This window comes from Halichoerus grypus, chromosome 7 (assembly GCF_964656455.1).
Source record: "Halichoerus grypus chromosome 7, mHalGry1.hap1.1, whole genome shotgun sequence".
Classification (NCBI taxonomy): Eukaryota; Metazoa; Chordata; class Mammalia; order Carnivora; family Phocidae; genus Halichoerus; species Halichoerus grypus.
Window position 1 is genome coordinate 32,409,514 of NC_135718.1, and position 19,742 is coordinate 32,429,255.

General features: G+C 36.8%; 1 protein-coding gene across 3 annotated transcripts in view; it reads right to left on the reverse strand.

Moving 5' to 3' along the window:
* Nucleotides 1-17,417, reverse strand: part of HELLS (helicase, lymphoid specific) — a 36,797-nt gene extending 19,380 nt beyond the window's left edge. For all 3 annotated transcript variants that reach the window (XR_013449669.1, XM_036111714.2, XM_078077337.1), the window contains exons 1-7: nt 17,263-17,417; nt 16,736-16,857; nt 11,180-11,302; nt 8,113-8,169; nt 5,455-5,491; nt 5,303-5,367; nt 2,445-2,486 (exon numbers count right to left, since the gene is read on the reverse strand). Coding sequence is in view for 2 of the 3 variants with exons in the window: in XM_036111714.2 (XP_035967607.1) it covers nt 2,445-2,486; nt 5,303-5,367; nt 5,455-5,491; nt 8,113-8,169; nt 11,180-11,302; nt 16,736-16,857; nt 17,263-17,293 (477 nt within the window). In the remaining variant the exon portion in view is untranslated. The remainder of the gene's footprint in view (nt 1-2,444; nt 2,487-5,302; nt 5,368-5,454; nt 5,492-8,112; nt 8,170-11,179; nt 11,303-16,735; nt 16,858-17,262) is intronic.
* Between the last annotated feature and the right edge of the window lie 2,325 nt (nt 17,418-19,742).

Genomic DNA, 19,742 nt, shown 5'->3' on the forward strand with positions numbered 1-19,742 from the left:
CCTTTCAAGGAAAAAGAAACATTTATTTCCATCTAAATATTACTTCTGTTGAAGGAAAAGGGGCAAAGTAAATAAAGTTTAAGAACTCCGTACATCACACTTAAGAGTATGAACTTATCTCTGATGACACTCATTACCAACTTATGACCAATGACAGATTTTACTGGTTAGTGACGTCCACAACTCTGTTTTTTAAGAATGTGAAAATGAGGATTGAGTCAGTTCAGATGGAAGTCTTATAAATGAGAAGTCATAAATAATGCCACAACTAGATATTCAACTGGAAAATTACAAACCCCAAGTTTCACCATTCCATACATAAAATCTGTGAACATCACAAACATCATAAAGTAAAACCAGAACTGTAAAGCTTTTAGAAGAAAACAGAGTATCTTGATAACCTTGTGATAGGCAAAAATTTCTTAAACAAGACAAAAACGCACTAACCACCAAAGGGGGGAAAAAAGCGATAAACTGAGCTATTATAAAACTTACAAGTTCTGCTTACTAAAAGATACCATTAAGAAAATGAGTAGGCAAGCCACAAACTGAAAGAAAATACAGTACATAAATCTGACAAAGAACCTGTACATTATATAAAGAACTCATATATCAACAATAAAAGGGCAAGTAAGCCAGTAAATGGGCAAAAGATGTGAACAGAAACTTTATAAAAGAAAACATACAGCCATTAAGAACATGAAAATATACTTTACATCATTAGTAATTAAGAAAATGCAAAATAAAACCACACAAGATCATTTCACTTTCAGTAAAATGGCTAAAATTAAAAAGACTAACATGAAATGCTGGTAATATCAACAGAAATTTTTATACATTGCTGGTGAGATTAAAATAGTGTGCTCACTTCAGGAAAAGAATTTTCTTATAAAGTTAAACATACATTTACAGGATGACCCAGCAATTCTATTCCTAGGTATATATCTAAGAACATGATAACATGTCCACACAGACTTGTACAAAAATTATCATGGCGGTCTTATTCATAAGTCACAAACTGGAAACCATTCAAATGCCCATCCAGAGAATGGATAAAGAAATTATAATATTCATTCAATGGAATTCTACTCAGCAATTAAAAAAAAACAACTAGTAATAAACTCAACAATATAAATAAATATTAACTATGTTGAGTAAAAAGTTAACAGGAAATAAAAGATAAAAGACTACATATTTAGATTTTATTTGTATGAACTAGCCTGTGATAAAGGTTAAAAATTGGGCAAAACTGTCTGTGACAGAAGTCAAAAAGCCATTGCCTCTAGGTTTGGTGGTGGGGGAAATGACTGGCAAGGGATATTAAGGGATCCTTCTACCATATGAAAAGATTCTAGATCTTGATTTGGGTGGTAGTTACACAAATGTATACATTTATCAAAATTCATCAGAATTAACACAAGCATAGTACACATTTACTTATTGCATATTATAAAATGGTCAAAATTCCATAGTAAATCATGGGGAATTAGACTGAAGCTTTATCTTTAAAAATGCAACTAAAGGGGCACTTGGGTAGCTCAGTAGGTTAAGTGGCTGCCTTCAGCTCAGGTCATGATCCCAGAGTCCTGGGAAGGAACCCCCGTGCCCCACCCCCCACCGCCTGCTCAGTGGGGAGCCTGCTTCCCAGTCTCTCCCTCCCCCGCTGCTCATGGGCACTCTCTCAAATAAAAAAAATCTTTAAAAAAAATTTAAATAAATATGCAACTATATATTGTAAAAAAATATGCTTAAAAGATTTACATTTAACTTTGTTGAGTTATAATTATATCATAAACTAATCCTTATACTGAACAAATAAAAATCAATGCATTTATATAAGATGTAAATTCTGGCTAAAATTATGATGGGCAAACAGAGTATCTCCCATTTTATAATCATGTCATCAATTTTCCCAAAAGCCTATTAATCTTTGATAGGTAAGTTAATTTCTATATCCCTTGGTGAACATTTTCGTGTTACAACTGTTTCTGCTTCTCTAAGAAATCTTGTACTTGAAGGGACATGGATAGTGAATACTCAGGTAACAAGGAATCTCTCCACATAAAATGGGGGTGGGGTGACAAGCCTTCCCAAACAGATCCAAAGACAATATTTAATGTCAGAAACAAGATTAAGGCATCTCTCAGAGCTTCCACAAGCTGTGGAATATATACACGTGGAATGCACATGGTTACAGGCACTTGCATTACTGCTAAACTCCCAAGGACCCATAAACTAATATTTACACATTAAGGAACATGCAATAGAACACCTTAAGTTGATATATGAGGAAGAAATATGATAGGATAAGAAGTGAATTTTTTTTTTTAAGGTTAACAAACAGAATAACTGGTGAGAAAAAAATGTACACTGGGGATTTAAAGGAACTAATGATCAGGTAAACTGATATGGATCCTACATTTAATCTCTCATAAATCTCTTACCTCAATCTCCTTTTTATTTTTTTTAGCCACGGACAAAATTTCCTAGAACATTGAGAAAACAGAAATAAAGTAACAATGTACGTCATTCATTCATTTATTTATTCAACAAGCATTTATTCTGTTCTAACTTCATGCCAGGAAAATGGGGATAAGGCTCTCAAGGTAATTAAAATACAGGGCTCAAACTGGTGGACCTCAGGCAAAATTAAGGTTACAGTGTCTTATAAAACTCTGCATTAGTTAGCAACACTTAAAAATTGGGGTATTTCCTCCTAAATTTTCCAGGGTTTTTTTTTTTTTTTTTGGTTTGTTTTTTAAACCAAAGCTTATCTGAAGAGACTTAAGTCCAAATTCACACATGACAATAATTCTCTAGAACAGGGATTGGCAAATATAGCCTGTGGACCAACTCCAACTGGCAACCTGTTTCTGTAAATAAAGTTTAACTAGGACAAAGTTGAGCCCTATTTGCTTAGTTTGTTTATGACTGCTCTCAGGCTACAATGGCCAACCAAGTTGTGTTGAGTAGTTGTCCACTAAACTATTCAAAGCCAAAAACTATCTGACCCTTTATAGAAAAGGTTTTCTAAACCCTCCTCTGGAGTCTAAGTTGTGGCTACTCCTCGTATTTAAGGATTCATTTCCAAATGTATTATAGTCCCAACTCTAGCCCACTTTAGGCTTCTGTGGATAGATATCTGATTTTGCAGTCTTGAGCAAGAGGCAAAGACAAATAAATTACAAATACAGAGTAGAAGTGTTCTGATTCTGAAGTACCTACTAGATACTAAGGGTATGAAGACAAGCAATACCAAATGCTACTTGATGAGTTAGGAGAGTATTATATCAAATTATCTGAAAAAGTTATCATCAGGGCATAATCATTAAAGATAAAGTTAGGGTATGTTTCAGAGAATAGCATGTAGAGAGGACAAAGGGGATGAAATGGTAGATACATTCAAGAAACTTCGAATGTATCTTAAATTTAAGATACACAGAATGATAGGACACATCAGTTAAGAGGCTAAGAAAAACATATACACGCTTACATGTGTTGTCATATGTGTATGTAAAGTATTATGTAAGTATAGATATTCATACCCTAAGGCTGAAGGGATATAGGAAACTGACAGCAGAGCTGTCTTTTAAAATAAGTAAAAATAAATAAATACAATGACTAAGCCGAACCTTTTGGAAAACAATTTGTGAATGAATCAAAACAAACATAATACTATCTATGAAGTACTGTTAAAAATTAAACCTTGTAACTAAACTCCTGACCCTGCTTACCTCTATAGCCTCATGTTTTACCACCTTTTCATTTATATATAAACTGGTAACAAATACGTATTTTTAAGTTTTTTGAACTTGTCAGGAACTCTCCTGCCTCTGGACATCTGGGATATAGACCCGCGTCAGGCTCCCTGCTCTATGGGAAGCCTGCTTCTCTCTCTCCCACTCCCCCTGCTTTGTGTTCTCTCTCTGGCTGTCTCTCTGTCAAATAAATAAAATCTTAAAAAAAAACAAAAACAAACAAACAAACTGCACGACTGGCTGAATTTCAATAAATCTAAATAATACTTAAATAATAGTGTTTCTCAAATTGTAGGCTATGTTCCATGATCAATTAAATGGGTCTCAACCATTATTTATTCATTTTTTTTAAAGATTGTATTTATTTATTTGACAGACAGTGAGTGAGCACAGTAGGGGAAGCAGCAAGCAGAGGAAGAGGGAGAAGCAGGCTCTCCGCCAAGCAGGGAATCCGATGCGGGGCTTGATCCCAGGACCCTGGGATCATGACCTGAGCCAAAGGCAGATGCTTAATGACTGAGCCACCCAGGCGCCCTCACCATTATTTTTAAATGAAAGAAAAAAAAGGAAAATATCAGAGTGCATCCCTACTAAAGACAAGTATTATGTGAAATTTTGTATTCTATACTTTAAGAAGATCTCAAGAGTTTGAATTTCAGGTTAAAGAAAAATATAGTAGGGCGCCTGGGTGGCTCAGTCGTTAAGCGTCTGCCTTCGGCTCAGGTCATGATCCCAGGATCCTGGGATCGAGTCCCACATCGGGCTCCCTGCTCGGCGGGAAGCCTGCTTCTCCCTCCCCCACTCCCCCTGCTTATGTTCCCTCTCTCGCTGTGTCTCTCTCTGTCAAATAAATAAATAAAATCTTTAAAAAAAAAAAAAAAAAAAAAAAAATATAGTAGATAATAATGTAAGAATGTAACATTAAAATATGCCTAAGGGATATTTAAGGTTTGTCTAACTAAACATGCTTTTTAATTTCTATTTTATGAGATAACAAGTGAGAATAGGTAAAAAAGGATCTGGTTTTAAAAATGACTATATGGGGGGCACGTGGGTGGTTCAGTCAGTTAAGCATCTGCCTCTGGCTCAGGTCATGATCCCAGGGTCCTGGGATAGAACCCCGCATCGGGCTCCCTGCTCAGCGGGGAGTCTGCCTCTCCCTCCAGCTTGTACTCTCGCACTATTTCTTAAATAATAAATAAAATATTTAAAAAATAAAAAATAAATAAAATGACTATATGATTTCAGTTCCCTAAAGGTCCTCAACAAGGAATAAGAACAAAGTTCTGAAGATAAGGTCTTGAAGTTATGAGAAATTTCTGATAATAGTAATTTCTTTTTTATTATAATTATTTCTAATTAGGCCAAGCTCATGTTCCCTTAACAAACAGGAAGACGGTGCCATTTTCTTCCCTGAAATAGTCCCTTAACAATCTGAAAAGCCAAATAAGTAACAGCAATCCATACAGCTAAAGCTGGTTCAAAATCCACAACAGGTTTTACTCAACAGTGAATCTTATGTGCCCTCCCCACTTTATTTTTACCTCTTTTGACATGACCTCTGAAATATTGTAGGATTCATCTTCTCTTCCTCTCTTCTTTCTCATAACTATTAAAAAAAAAATCATTTTATTTTTAATAGCAATAAAAGCAAAAATATAAACATACTGTTCAAAAGTAGAACAAGGAAGTTTACCTGCATTCTCCTCACTTGCATCAATGGAATTTTTACCCTACAAAACAAGAATTTAGGATATTATTCTTCTAAGGACTTTATGGTGTTACATATTAAAAGACATTAAGTAAATGTTAAATGTTCCTTGCATTTGAGCCACATCTACAACTCTTTACTATTATTCTTACCAACATTTAACCTATTTCTACATTTCCCCACTAGAACTTGTTTATAACCATATTCCTTTTTCTTGATGACTCTACTTTCCTCAAATTTTTTCCATTTGATATAGTTCCAAATTAAACACAGAGGGCATTTTTATTTTGAAATTACCATGTACATTTTCTGTAACTGCAGGTTTATACTGAAGATATTCAATGGGCAGGATACTGAAGAACTACTCATTTTCAGTACATTTTTAAATTAAATACAAGTGAAAGCAGAAATAAGAGAGAATATGGATGTAAAAATATTAGTGAGGGGAAATACAGGAAAGGAAGAGATGTTAAAAAAAAAGTTTCAAAATGAGAGTTGGATAAGAAGATCAAGAAGAGAGAGACAATATGTGTAAGAAATCAAAATAACAAAGGTAAATTTTATTATTTTTTTTATATAAACCCCACACCAAACATGGGGCTCAAACTCCCAACCTGAGATCAGAGTCACGTGCTCTACCAACTGACTGAATCAGCCACGTGCCCCAAGAAGGTAAATTTTAAAGTTAAAAAGTTAGAGGATTAAAAATATAAATTACCAAAAGGGACTGGTGAGATGGAACAGACAGAACTTAATGGTTCACACCTTTAGAATACAGCGGGGGAGAAAAACCAAAACCCTGGTACAAAAAGTTAGCTGGGCAAAACTGAACAATACATTAAACCTACAGGTTGAAGAGTAGGGGGTAAATGATTAAACAAGTAAAATTATCTTATAAGTATATATTCTTCAAAAACCTAAAATAAGTCCCTGGAATTAATAACAGAGTCAAATATTATCAGTTTTGTTTTTATTGTAATTGTTTTTATTGTAAAATTATCTATTTGTTCAGTAATTGTTCAGTAATTGTTTTTATTGTAAAATTATCTATTTGTACTTTAACATTACCACTAACCACACTAAGAATCAAGTGGACTTAAGGGTACCCTTATTGGCATTTTGATATTACCTAATAAAGTCAGGTTAATAAAGAAGTGTGAGGTCGGAAACTAACTCCAGCAATACTATTTATTGAATATATGACTTTCAGCAAGTTACAGTCAATTCTCGTTCTGTTCTATACGATAACTATGAATACTGGATCAGTGAACACTGAATCATTGCTTCTAGGAGAAATACAAGCTTAAGTTCCAGCAAGCCTCTGGTCACAATTTATCAACTGATCAAGACAACCCTGTTTCGTATGTGTTGCTGTTTAAGGACATCTTATTTAATATATATGTTAACACTGAACTCAGAGCCAACGGCACTATAATCCATGCCTGAAGGAAGCTTAGCTCAAACACACATATTTCCTTCATAAGGCACCGCACAGCCTTCTTGCATTAGAAACACTAGATGGCACTTCAGCACAATATGGCCGAGGGCTACCATTTTAACAGCAAAATCAACAAAACCCACAAAAATGCAAAAATCATGACATAAAATCAACCATGAAAAGGACATTTGTTTACAGAGTAACAGCTTAAGTAAGGCAGAACACCACTTTGTTTAACCTTGGTTGGGAATGTGTAAGTTAGAGACTCAAATTTTTTGCCATTCTGCATAGCCACATGTCTGTGAGTGACCATGAAAACCCAAGTATTGATTCTGGAGTCACAAATAAATTTTACAAGTAGGCTAACAGGCAAATATGGAATCTATGAATAATGAGGATGGATCATACTTTATCTCTTTGCCTCAGCTTCTTTATATGTAAAATGGGGATAAGAACATTACCTAAGAGATGTTCTGAAATTAAAAAAAAAAATGTAGAGGCACCTGGCTAGCTCAGTCAGTCAGTGGAGCATGTGACTCTTGACCTCAGGGTCTTGAGTTCGAGCCCCATGCTGGGTATAGAGCTTACTTAAAAAAATAAAAAATAAATGTAAAGCTTAGAATACATGACACACAGTAAGTACTCTAAATGTTGCCCTCTCTTTTCACTAGTACAACTCTTGTTTATACAATTCCCAACAATATGGCATTAAACAGCTTCATGTTAAAACAAATTTATTCCAAACATCACATCTAAAACTCAGGCTGTCCCTAAATGAATGATCTATTATCTGAAATGTTATTAGCAGATATACTTAATCTGCTCCAATTTTGGCTCCACTGCTGCAGCTATGCACAAGATACAAATTTAAATTATTATGGATCCACGTTGACATGATGAGGTTGGAGGCATTAAGGGGAAGGAATAATCATTATGAGCACCAAAAGAGCTGACCACTTATAAGAGTGAAATTTTGCCATTATGAAAAACAGAATTAAGAAACCAAAAGGGTTATACTTTAGCTTTCCTTCCATACCTAAAAATACTGAGAAACAGATTTTACATGTTTCTGTGCAGCTTATAACAAAGATAGGTTTTCAAATAAAGGTTAAAATTAAGTAGATGATCTATAAAATTAAGACTACAGAAGAATTTCTTCAATACTTAAGGTAACATACAGGATTTTCTAGCTTACTATATATTACCTTAGTAACCTTTAAAGATTCCTTTTTTCTCTCCAATTTCTCTTTCTTCTTCTGTTCCTGTAAGATAATTTTTTCTTAGCATCACAAGTAGAAAATGCAAAGTATAAAACACACATCTCAAATAACATGTGCACAATGAAGAACTATATAAAGATTTAAAAACAAGGGAGAATTTGCACTTCAAGCCTTTATGGAGCAACAGGGAACAGACTTACCCTCCTGCCTTACACCAGATAAATATATTAAACAGTGGTTTTCAGACAATATGCAGCAAAAGAGAGTGAACACTGACAAAGGGAAACAAATGAGATGAATCTTGATTGTGCAGTTTACTGCCTGAAGGCAATTTCCAAGTGCAAATAATGAAGGGACAATCTTAACAGCTCACAGCCTCCCTGAGTTGAAGAGACAAGGGTACAAAACAGAGCAGCTAGCGTACCCAGGGTCAGGTACACAAAAAAAGCCCTTAAGATACGCAGTCAAGACTTCAGGCTGAGTATTGATCAGTGACATGAGTATAAGAAAACCAAGGCCACTAGAAAATAGCACGTGGAATAATCCCTGTGCTTACAGGGGATCAGGAACAGTTCATACCCATCAGGCAAAGTGACAAGAGTGCTCAGATGAGGGGCTGAGTTACTACCAGACTAAAAGCTGTTCCGTATGCACCCTAACAAAACTTTAAAAGACAGACAAAAAGGGATTCAAACCATTCCCAAAAGGTGGTTAAAAGATATATGCCTTGGGCGCCTGGGTGGCTCAGTCAGTTAAGTGTCTGCCTTTGGCTCAGGTCATGATCCCAAGGTCCTGGGATCGAGTCCTACATCGGGCTCCCTGTTCAGTGGGGAGCCTGCTTCTCCCTCTCCCTCTGCCCTTCCTCCCTGCTTGTGCACACTTGCTCTCTCTCTTTGTCAAATAAATAATAAAATCTTTAAAAAGATATATGCCTTAAAATAACTCATTAAGTGTGATTGTTTTACTTTCCTGTATCTGTGTCTCATTTTACCATACAAAGGTTTATCAACAAAGGAAAAAATATTTAGCAAAAGCAAAATCTTGACTGATAACTGTGAAATGTGAATGATGGGGACACAGGGCATTACTGTAGCCTTGATATTTGCACAAATTTTTAAATCTTCGTATGTTCTAGTGGGCAATAAATAAATTATATAGTATCTTATAGTAAGTACAATGGGAAGAACAGAACAAGGAAAAGGGGGTCAGGAGTGTGCACGTGGTAAAGGTGTCAGACAGCAATTTCATTCGAGGCTGTTAGGGCAGGCTTCCTCGGGAAAATGTTTAAGCCAGGGCTTGAAGGTGATGAAGTAAGCTATGCAGATATCTACGAGAAGATGGCTCCAGGCACAAAACAGCCAGTGCAAAGGCCCAAAGGCAGAAAACACACCTGGAATGAAGTCTGGAAAGGTAATAGGGTTAAAGGAGAGCTAGACTGCTTATAGTCTTGTGGACCATCATTAAAACTTTGGGTTTGTCGGGGCACCTGGGTGGCTCAGTTGGTTAAGCATCTGCCTTTGGCTCAGGTCTTGGATCCTGGGATAGAGTCCCACATCAGTCCCTGCTTAGCAGGGAGCCCAATTCTCTCTCTCCCTCTGCTCCTCTTTTCCCCCCTCATGATCTCTCTCAAATAAATAAAATCTTAAAAAAAAAAAAATGATTTTGGTTTTGTCACATTCAATGTAAACTAGAAAACAGTGAAACATCATAGGGATGGGGACACCTGGGCAGGAGAAAGGAAGCACTGAAGAAAAATAAATTCTTTACTCAATAAAAATATCTTTCGAAAACAAAAGCAAATGAAGACTTTTCCAGAAATATAAAAGCTAAAAGAATATATCACCAAAAGAAAATGCAAATGAATCTATAATAACAGAAAGCAGATCAGTGACTATTTGGTGAGGAAGACAGGCAGTGAAGGATGGGAGAAAATTTAAAAAGGGGCAGGAATTCAGTCATAAAAAAGAACGGAACCTTGCCTTTTGAAACAATATGAATGGACCTTGTGGGCATTATGCTAAGTGAAATGAGTCAGACTTAGACAAATACCATATATAACACAACACAACAAAACACCCCAAGCTCATAAATACAGAGAAAAGACTGATGATTGGTGGTGGTGGGAATGAGTAACAGGTCAAAAGGTACAAATATCCAGCTATAAAATAAGTCAGGGGTATGTACTATACAGCATGGTGACTGTAGTTAGTAATACTCCCTTGCATATTTAAAAGTTGCTAAGAGAGTAAAGCTTAAAATTTCTTATTATAAGAAAAAATTTTTTAACTATGTATGGTAATAGATGTTAACTAGACTTACTGTGATCATTTCACAATATATACAAATATTGAATCATAACCTGAAACTTACATTATATGTCAATTATACCTCAACTTAAAAAAAAAGGGGGGGTACAATTTTTTGAGTTGATGGTTATGTTCATTATCTTGATTGTGGTGGCTTCATGGGTGTATACACGTCAAAACATAAAATTGTACACTACATACATGTGTTCTGCATATATCAATTATATCTTAATAAAGCAATTTAAAAAAAAAGACTAAGCAACATAAAGTTCACAATTTCCAGCATCCAAAAACTATCACTAGACAGGATAAAAATCAGAAAAATAAACAGAGGTATATTCATACAGTGGAATGCTTCTCAGGAATAAAGAGAATGGCCCACTGAATAAACACAAGTGAATCTCAATATGCTGAGCTAAAGAGGCAAGACACAATAAAGTGCTTACCGCATGGTTCCATTTATATAATATTCTAGAAAAAGCAATACCAATCTATTGTGACAGAAAACAGAAATCAGTGGTCTGGGGGCCAGGCATGGGGATCACTGAGACAAGAAAATTTCTTGGGGGTAATGGAAATGCTCCTGATCTTGATTGTGCTGGTGGTTACACAGGTCTATACACTGGTCAAAACTCATCAAACAGTAAACTTAAAATGTGTGCAGCTTACTGCATGTGATTTTTATCTCAATAAAGTGACTGTTAAACAATTTAAGCTACTAGTTATAATCAATTACATACACATACCTCTAGTTGTTGCTGTTCCATTTTAGTCAATAAAAATTTGGAGTAGATATTGCTTTTCTCAAGCAAATGTTGAAGTCTACGGTACCGAATGTCCACAGACTCTCTATCCCACGACATGCGAGCCTACCCAAAAAGAAAATTTCCATGATTATTAAGTTTTCTGACCTTTGTGTGTGATGTTTTGCATTAAGACGTAAAAAAAAAAAAAATGGCTAAATGCTCTTTGAGTTTAATTTATTTCCTGTAATTAATGGGGAAAAAAAGATTTTTCTAGTATTAACTTTACTAACATTGGTTTATTTTCCAAACCAAAAACTAGAACAAATAGCTGAAAAAATAGGATGCCTGGGTTCAACATGCCATTTGGTATGATGCAGCTTGGATACCAAAATATCAAAATTTCAGACACCGGACACATTTACTGGCATCCACTGAACTGAGGGTCCATTTTTGAAACATATAAAATTAACATTAGAAAGTAATCATTTAATTCAAGTAGATTTAAATTTTTAAACAATCAAATGATTTCAGAAAAATTTTACACACTAGTTTTATTTGAAAGAGCATTAGAATTAAAAAATAATTTAATTGGCTAGGAACGAGAACAACTATTCTTAGAATTATAAAACTATATTGTCCAGATGCCTGGCTGGCTCAGTTGGTAAAGCATGCAACTCTTGATCTCAGGGTTATGAGTTCAAGCCCCAGTTGAGCCTAGAGATTACTTTAGAAAACAAAAAACAAAACAAAACAAAAACTGCATTGTCAAAATATTTCAACATGCTTAACTACTTATGATTTATTATAAGTTTCTTCCTCTCAGCATTGTGTCCCCTGAAGTTTTGCCCTTCTTTTTAGGCTTGTTTTATTCCTATTCTTAGCTCTATCTTTCACTTTTGTACACTTTCAAATTACAAGCCTGCTTTCTATATAACTTTTACACACCATTTATTCATTAAGTGATTTCTAAGTCTACAATAGGCTAGTGGCTGAGGAGGAATCCTCTCCAAGTTCACAATGACAAAGTAAAATATTTTGAAAAATACCAGAAGGCACAAGATGAAAAACAAAAGCAACAAATAAATAGTATAGTTCAGTGGTCCACAAATTTTTTCTGTAAAGGACCAAAGGGTAAATATTTAAATATTGAGCACATGGCTTATAAACACTCAATTCTGCCTTTTTGTACAAGAGCAGTAATAGACTATATAGAAACAAATGGGCAAGGCTATGTTCCAATAAAACTTTATTTACCTAAACAGGCACAATCCAGTTCATAATATGTCAACTCAGTATAATCTGAATTTTAAAACAAAAAAACTCACAACACACTAAGTGCGCTGAAGTGAATCAAGAGTTGAATTCACCTATCAAAGCCAAATACACGCAAACCTTACCAACCAGCAATTCTACTCCTGAGACAAAGTGTGTGTGCATGAGGGTTCGCACACAGAGGCTGAGTTAGCATAACCTAATTAACTTTAATATTTAAATGTTTAATGTTTAAGGCTTGACCCCGTAATTCAGACACCACTGTATGTCTATTGGCTTGTATTTCCTAGATATTCTATCATCTCTCCAGCTTTTCATTCAAAATACATTTTTCTATTACAAAAGCAATGACAATACCTAAGAATAAATCCAATGGAAATACACATTTCAGAACAACTAAATATTTAAAAAAAACCCATAAAACAATCCTATCCATGCAGATAAACTGTTGACCTCTTACAATTAAGACAGCGTTTCTTTTACCATTACCAATGTTACTGTGATTACCATAGTCAATGAATGAAATAGATTATTATAAATTGAAAGATGAAATTACTTAGAATTTGAAAAAAAATTTTTTTCGTGAAGATTTTATTTTTAAGTAATCTCTACACCCAACATGGGGCTCGAACTCACAAACCTGAGATCAAGTGTCGCATGCTCCACCAACTGAGCCAGCCAGGTGCCCCTGAAAAAATCCTTAACTTTTAAAATTTGTTTTAAATTTCAGTTAAAATATTCTGGGCTTAATTTAGATATATCTGCTACCTTAAATCCTGTTCAGAATAATTTAGCACACATTTTTTTAAGTAATTAAAGATTAAAGATAATATGTTACACTAATTTGTAAGTAATATAATTAGGAAACTAAATCACTTATTAACCTTTAACACCAACCTTCCGTATTTCAAAATAATTTTGTAATAAGCCTTATCTACCATTACTGTTTCTTAACAATTTTATTTGTTGTATTAAGGTAAATTGCAGCTCTGTCTGTGGAAAGCACTGAATGCCTGGCAGGAAGAGTCTTTTGATAACTAGAATTAAAGAGCATGCCAATGGACACCAGCAGCATCAATTCCCCACTGTCTACTTCATTCTCTCTCCCAATACCAACACCAGATTTGGGAGTGGGGCGTGGAGTTACACTTCACTCCACAAAATATGAACTATTTTCCTTTTACCTAACACTTATCGCAACTCTTACCTTTCCCCTCCCCCACTATGTACACATTAATGCTACTCTTAAGTCTTCTAGACTAACAATGACTTCTTTCAAAAGGAAATGCAGGTGAAAAGCCAACGAAAATAACTGTAGCAAATCAATGTCAAAGCCATTCTCTACTTTACAAAGCTTGCAATCTCCTAAAGCAAAGTAAATGCTTCTCATTAAGAATCTTAAGCAAGCTCTTAAGTACTTCTAAATATATGCCCATAAATACTGTATTCTCCCAAAAGAAAAGGAATCTTTATTTTTGTACAATGAATTTTTTGGCCTCCAAAGACAAGTAGGGAGAGACTAATTCTTAGAATTTCCCCCATGGTCAAGTAAGGAACAACTTATAAGTGAAAAGTGTGACAATTAATCAAATTCTTTCAATACCTATACATGAAAAAGCAATATAATAATAGACCATAATACTACTAGCTTTTTGGCAAATCACACCCTGGTTTTAGTGTAAGAACTGAAGAGAGCTATGCAATTTATTCATGGAAGGATTGAAAATGCTTAATTAAATTAAATTAAAGGCAATTAAAAATTGCTTTTTTGGGGCACCTGGGTGGCTCAGTAGGTTAAGCGGCTGCCTTTGGCTTGGGTCATGATCCCAGAGTCCTGGGATCGAGCCTCACATCAGGCTCCTTGCTCAGCGGGGAACCTGCTTCTCCCCTGCCTGCCATTCCCCCTGCTTGTGCTTGCTCCTCTCTCTCTCTGACAAAATAAATAAAATCTTAAAAAAAACTGCTATTTTAAGTTCTGTGATGAATAACTGCTAAAGAAAAGCTAGCTTTACCATACCTATCCCTCAACAATAACAATTCCAAAAAAATTTTGGACTGATTGCAAAACATTTGTTCAAAAGCTTAAATATTTCACTTAAAGTATGTCATTTTGATTCCTAGTTTAATCAGCAAATACTTATGGTACTATAAATTTTGAGAGATCTGGAATGTGGAAATGTGGGCACCTGACAGGCTTAGTCAATGGAACATGTGACTCTTGATCTCAGGGTTCTAAGTTCAAGCCCCACGTTGGGGGTGAAGATTACTTAAAAATAAAATCTTTTAAAAGAAAAATGTGAAAATGTTTCATCCCTTGAATTAATGCATTCTGGAAATGTATTCTTATTGTACCTAGAATCTTTCTTCAAATAGTACTTTCTTACCCAACAATCTTCAAGAGTCACAAAACTGAAGATATACTACTCAAAATGAAGGCTGATATCATTCTTACAACCTCTGAAGTTGATTGATTCAATTCCGGACACTTGCCCCAGGATTCACCTTTTATAAATATCATCTGGTTATATGGCTAGTAAGTACATTTATTTTATTTATGTAATCTTATATATGCTATGTAATATATTATAAAATATTTTTTCCATAGTTTGAAATTCAATAAACAATTTACTGATTGCCTATTTGCTAGGTGCACAGCCAACAAAAAAGAAACAGTAAGTGACGTCCTCTCAATAAACAAAATGATAGCAAGCAAGTAATGATAATACTGTGAAATAAAGTACTACGAAAATTTATACAATGAGGAAAGATAAAAAGGTGGTTCATGGTCGACTTCCCAATTCTATTAAAACTTCTTAACATTACCGTAACTGATTATGGTCAACTACGGATGACAAATAACAAAACTAGTATTACTGGAGTGAAAGTACAGCATGGTGGTTAGAAAGTGTGAATTCTGGAATCACATGGCCTACATTACAATCTTGGCTCTATCACTTAAAGCTGTGGAATTCCCTCCTCCCCGCACATTCTCTACATGTCTCAGTTTTCTCATCTGTAAAATGAAGTGAAAACAACCTACTTCACAGAATGCTTTAATAAAAATAATACTTTAGACTAGTAATTAAACTAGTAAGTTTAAAAGTTATAATGAAAAGCAGTATCTACTTTATAGTCTTGTTGAGGATCCAATTAGTAAATACATGTACAACATTCACAACAGTGTTCATGTGGTGTTAACAGTGCTAGCAAAAGAATCATTTCTGTTGACGTAAAATAGCAGGGAACCAACTGATTCACTAATTGTCTTTGAGGTGCATTACTTCCCAATTTAAGTAGTTTTGTAATTGCATGGAGTTCATTAAATATTAATGTTTATTTCCTTAGGTATAGGGTTAAGGACAAGAACGCTGAAGACAGCCAGAGTTCAAATTCAGGTTCACTGGTGTATGACCCAACTGCCCCAGTTTCCTCATATGTAAATGGAGAGACACCAAAAGTACCTACAGCATCAGAATATTGGGAGTGCTAAATAAATTATTACAAGAAAATCACTTAGTAGGCAGCACGTAAGTGCTAGTGGCTATCACTTCTTTTCTTGCACACGCAATAATGAAGCAGCAACATGGGGCTTTATTAATGGGAGTGAAAAACACTTAATTACTGAATTTTCAGAGGCCTGGGTGGCTCAGTCGTTAAGCGACTGCCTTTGGCTCAGGTCATGATCCCAGGGTCCTGGGATCGAACCCCGCATCGGGCTCCCTGCTCCGCGGGAAGCCTGCTTCTCCCTCTCCCACTCCCCCTGCTTGTGTTCCCTCTTCTAGCTGTGTCTCTCTTGGTCAAATAAATAAAATCTTAAAAAAAAACCAAACTGAATTTTCAAGTGGTTAAAAACTGCTTTCACTCATCTACAAAATATATACTCTGTAAAAGAAAAACACTTATCACTGAAAAAGTACACCCCATTTTTATCTAAACAATCTTACTTAGCACTAGTCGAAGAAATCAAAAGGAAAACAGAAAACAAGTTTATCACTTGGGTGGTCAATGGCACTAAAATATCTAAGAAATTCACTACCGATTTTGGAAGAATTAATCTAGCTAAAGAAGCAACTTGAAATACTCTCAGACCAAGACTACATCTCACAGAAGCATCACCCAAAGCACGAGCAAAGGTGCCTCAAAGATAGCGCGAGCAACCATGCAAATAGATAAATAACAAAGCCCATTTTAAAGATTATGAAAAAAGCAGACCGAAGAACAAACCCAAGCTCCGAGGAAGCTTACTACTGGCTTCAATGACAAGGAACTTGATTCCTAAATTACCTTTTCGATCATCTTCCGCTCCCTCTCAAGTCCAGCAGCCTCAAGCTGTTCTTCCTCCTCCAGCATGGCCTGGGTAATCACGGCAGGCTCCGGTTGTTCAACCATATCTGGAGTCAGGGACCCTAAGAGGGGAGAAAGTTTTTAAACCGCAGTTTTAAAAAATTACCACTCAACTCCCACAGTCAACAATCTTACCGGATGCATTTGAGGCAAAAGCTGAAGACCCACGGGGACGCCAGCATCAGCCCTCTGAAGATATCCTGGGTCTCCACAATGTCAACAAGTGGCCAGGACCCCAGCTGACCAGTCGGGATGCTCGCGAAAATGCAGCCCCCCCGTGTAAATCTCCTATATCGTGCACTTACGTGCAATTCCGGGTGCCCTCCACAGCTTCTTGCCCTCCTTTCCTCAGTCTCTGCCCCGAGTCACCTCAACCCACCAATCTCGGCTGCAGCCTCCATGCTGTCCCCCTCCCCCCCGGCCCGGACACCGCCGCCGGCGCCCGGAGGAAGGGTCTCCTCACTCACCACCGCTGCTCGCGGACCGCTGCGCGGGCATGGCTGGACACACGCTCCGGAACCCAGTCCTCGGCTCTCAGCGACTGCAACGCCGCGCGCCGAAGTCTCACAGCCGCTGCCTGCCCGGCCTCCTCACTAAATCCCCGGCCAAGGAAAAACGCGCGCTTCTACTTCGCGGGAAAAGCCGTCATCTCGCGATACTTCGTGCTCCCCGCCCCGCCCCCGAATCCCGGAGGCGCGAGATTTGGCGCAATGTAGTTTTCATCAGAACCCACCCGGGCGACGGTGAGCTATTACCTAGATGTCTGTCTTGGGAAAACGGGGTTCTGCCGCAGAAGTTAGCTTTTAACTAGCTCTGTAACACTGGACGAGTGAGTCTGCCCACTGTGGAGGGCCCAATTTCTTCACGTATTGGATGATGGTTCGGAACTACACAATACTTTAGTAGCGCTCTTATTTGCAAGGCACCTTAACACACTGGCTGATATGATTAAATCCTGCAACCAATGATCCTTTAGGCAGGAAATATGTATGAGTATTCAGGTGAGGATGTCAGTGACAAATACTGCCCATCTCACTCACCATCCTTAGTGCACAGTGCACATTTTGGGTGAAAACTCCCCAAAATGACCCAGAAGAGAGCTCTGTTGTGTGTGAAATGGGAGAGAAAAATAGGAAAGTAAGATTATGGCAGAGTTCAAGAAAGGTGTTTCAGGATAAGGGAGAATTGAATGTAGTGATAAAGCGAGTGGAGTGGCTGGTAGAAAAGACAAAAGATTCAAGAATAGACCAGGGACACTTGGGTGGCTCAGTCGGTTAGGCGACTAACTTGATTTCAGCTCCCCCATGATCTGAGGGTCATGGGATGAGCCCTGAGGCAGGCTTCCCACTCCAAGGCGAGTCCGCTTGAGATTCTCCCCTCTGCCCCTTCTCCTGCTCACCCGCGCTGGTGCGCTCTCTTTCTCTCTCTCTAAATTAAATAAATCTTAAAAAAAAGACCAATAATTAGAATGGGCACCTGAAAGAAGAGACTGGACTTTTGTTACTGGTTTTTTACTTCAGCCTATAATTCCATCCTTTCTTGTCTGCAATCCCTTTACAGTAAATTCCTTGGCTCCCCTCCCCTTCTGAAAATTTGTGGTATACCTGCCATATTATCACCTGTTTCCTTCATTTCTGACTTGGGACAACTTTAATAATTGTACAAAATTAAGGGCTTGCAACATACGTCCATCATAAACATCTTCAGCAACCTTTGTAACACTCTGAGATTACTAGATTATTTTTATTCCTACATTGTAGGTGAGAAAACTGATGCTCAGAGAGACGGACTTGCCCAGAGGCCTATGGTCACTTTGTGATAAAACAGGAGCCAAACCCAGGTCTTTTTGCCTCCTACTTCAGTATTATTTTAAGATAAAATATAGCCTGAATTAATACTTATTCTTAAATCCTACCTCCTTCTAACCTAAGACAATAGCTATCAGTCTCACTTAACATTTTTTACTTCCCCTACCTATCCCCTAAAATTTCTTTCCTCTGACTTCTGAAACACAGCTTTTCACAGGGTTTTCCCATAATGTATTGAAAATCTTGTTATTCCTTCTTTTGAACTGAATTGTGGCCCAGCTCCCAAAATCTTTCCTCTATTTGTTGCTTTTTTCTATATACTTTGTACTTGTAGCATCTGCTTTATAGGCTTCAATGATCAGCTCAAGGCTGACAACTTCCCTTCTAATTCCTGAAAGAGAGAGTAGGAAAGATTTGTCTAAACACACATGAGATGGAGTTCAAGACAATTTCATCTGATTCTCAAAGGAAAGACATCTCATCTAACATCTGGTCCCACACTTGTTCATACAAGTACACTGGTGCATTTATTTCCTGACACATTTGTCATTGTGCAGGTCTTCCCTCAGAGTGGCTGTTCCAAGTTTTGTTCACTGACTTTTATTTAAGGGCTTACATTTAAATGTCTCCTGGGTACCAGAAACACTTCTAGGAGCTGTACAGCAATGAACAAGACAGACAAGATCCCTGTTGATATGGATCTTACATTTCAGGAGTTAAAGCAAGTAAGCATGTGTAGGGGGGTTATGTGAGGAGTACTCTGCAAGAGTATTAGAATGGAGTAGTGTAAGAATAACTGGGTAGTTACTTTAGACTGGGTAGAGTCAGGTATCTGAGGAAGTGACAGACATTTAAGCTAAGAACTGAATGTCAAGCTAGCCCAGGGGAAGATAGTTGTAGGGGAGAAAAATTTTTCTCCTACCCTACTAGGTTCTTTTGTCTGATCTATTAATTAAATTGACATGACAGATTAACAGGAGAAACACAAATTTAATTACTTACGTACATGTAGGAGTCCCACAGAATCAATGAGAGGTTCGGCACAGGCAGGCAATTGAGGCTTATATGCCATTCTAAGCTAAGAAGGGAAGGAAAACAATTCACAGGAAGATGGGAAGAGCAAATGTTTGGTAAACAAA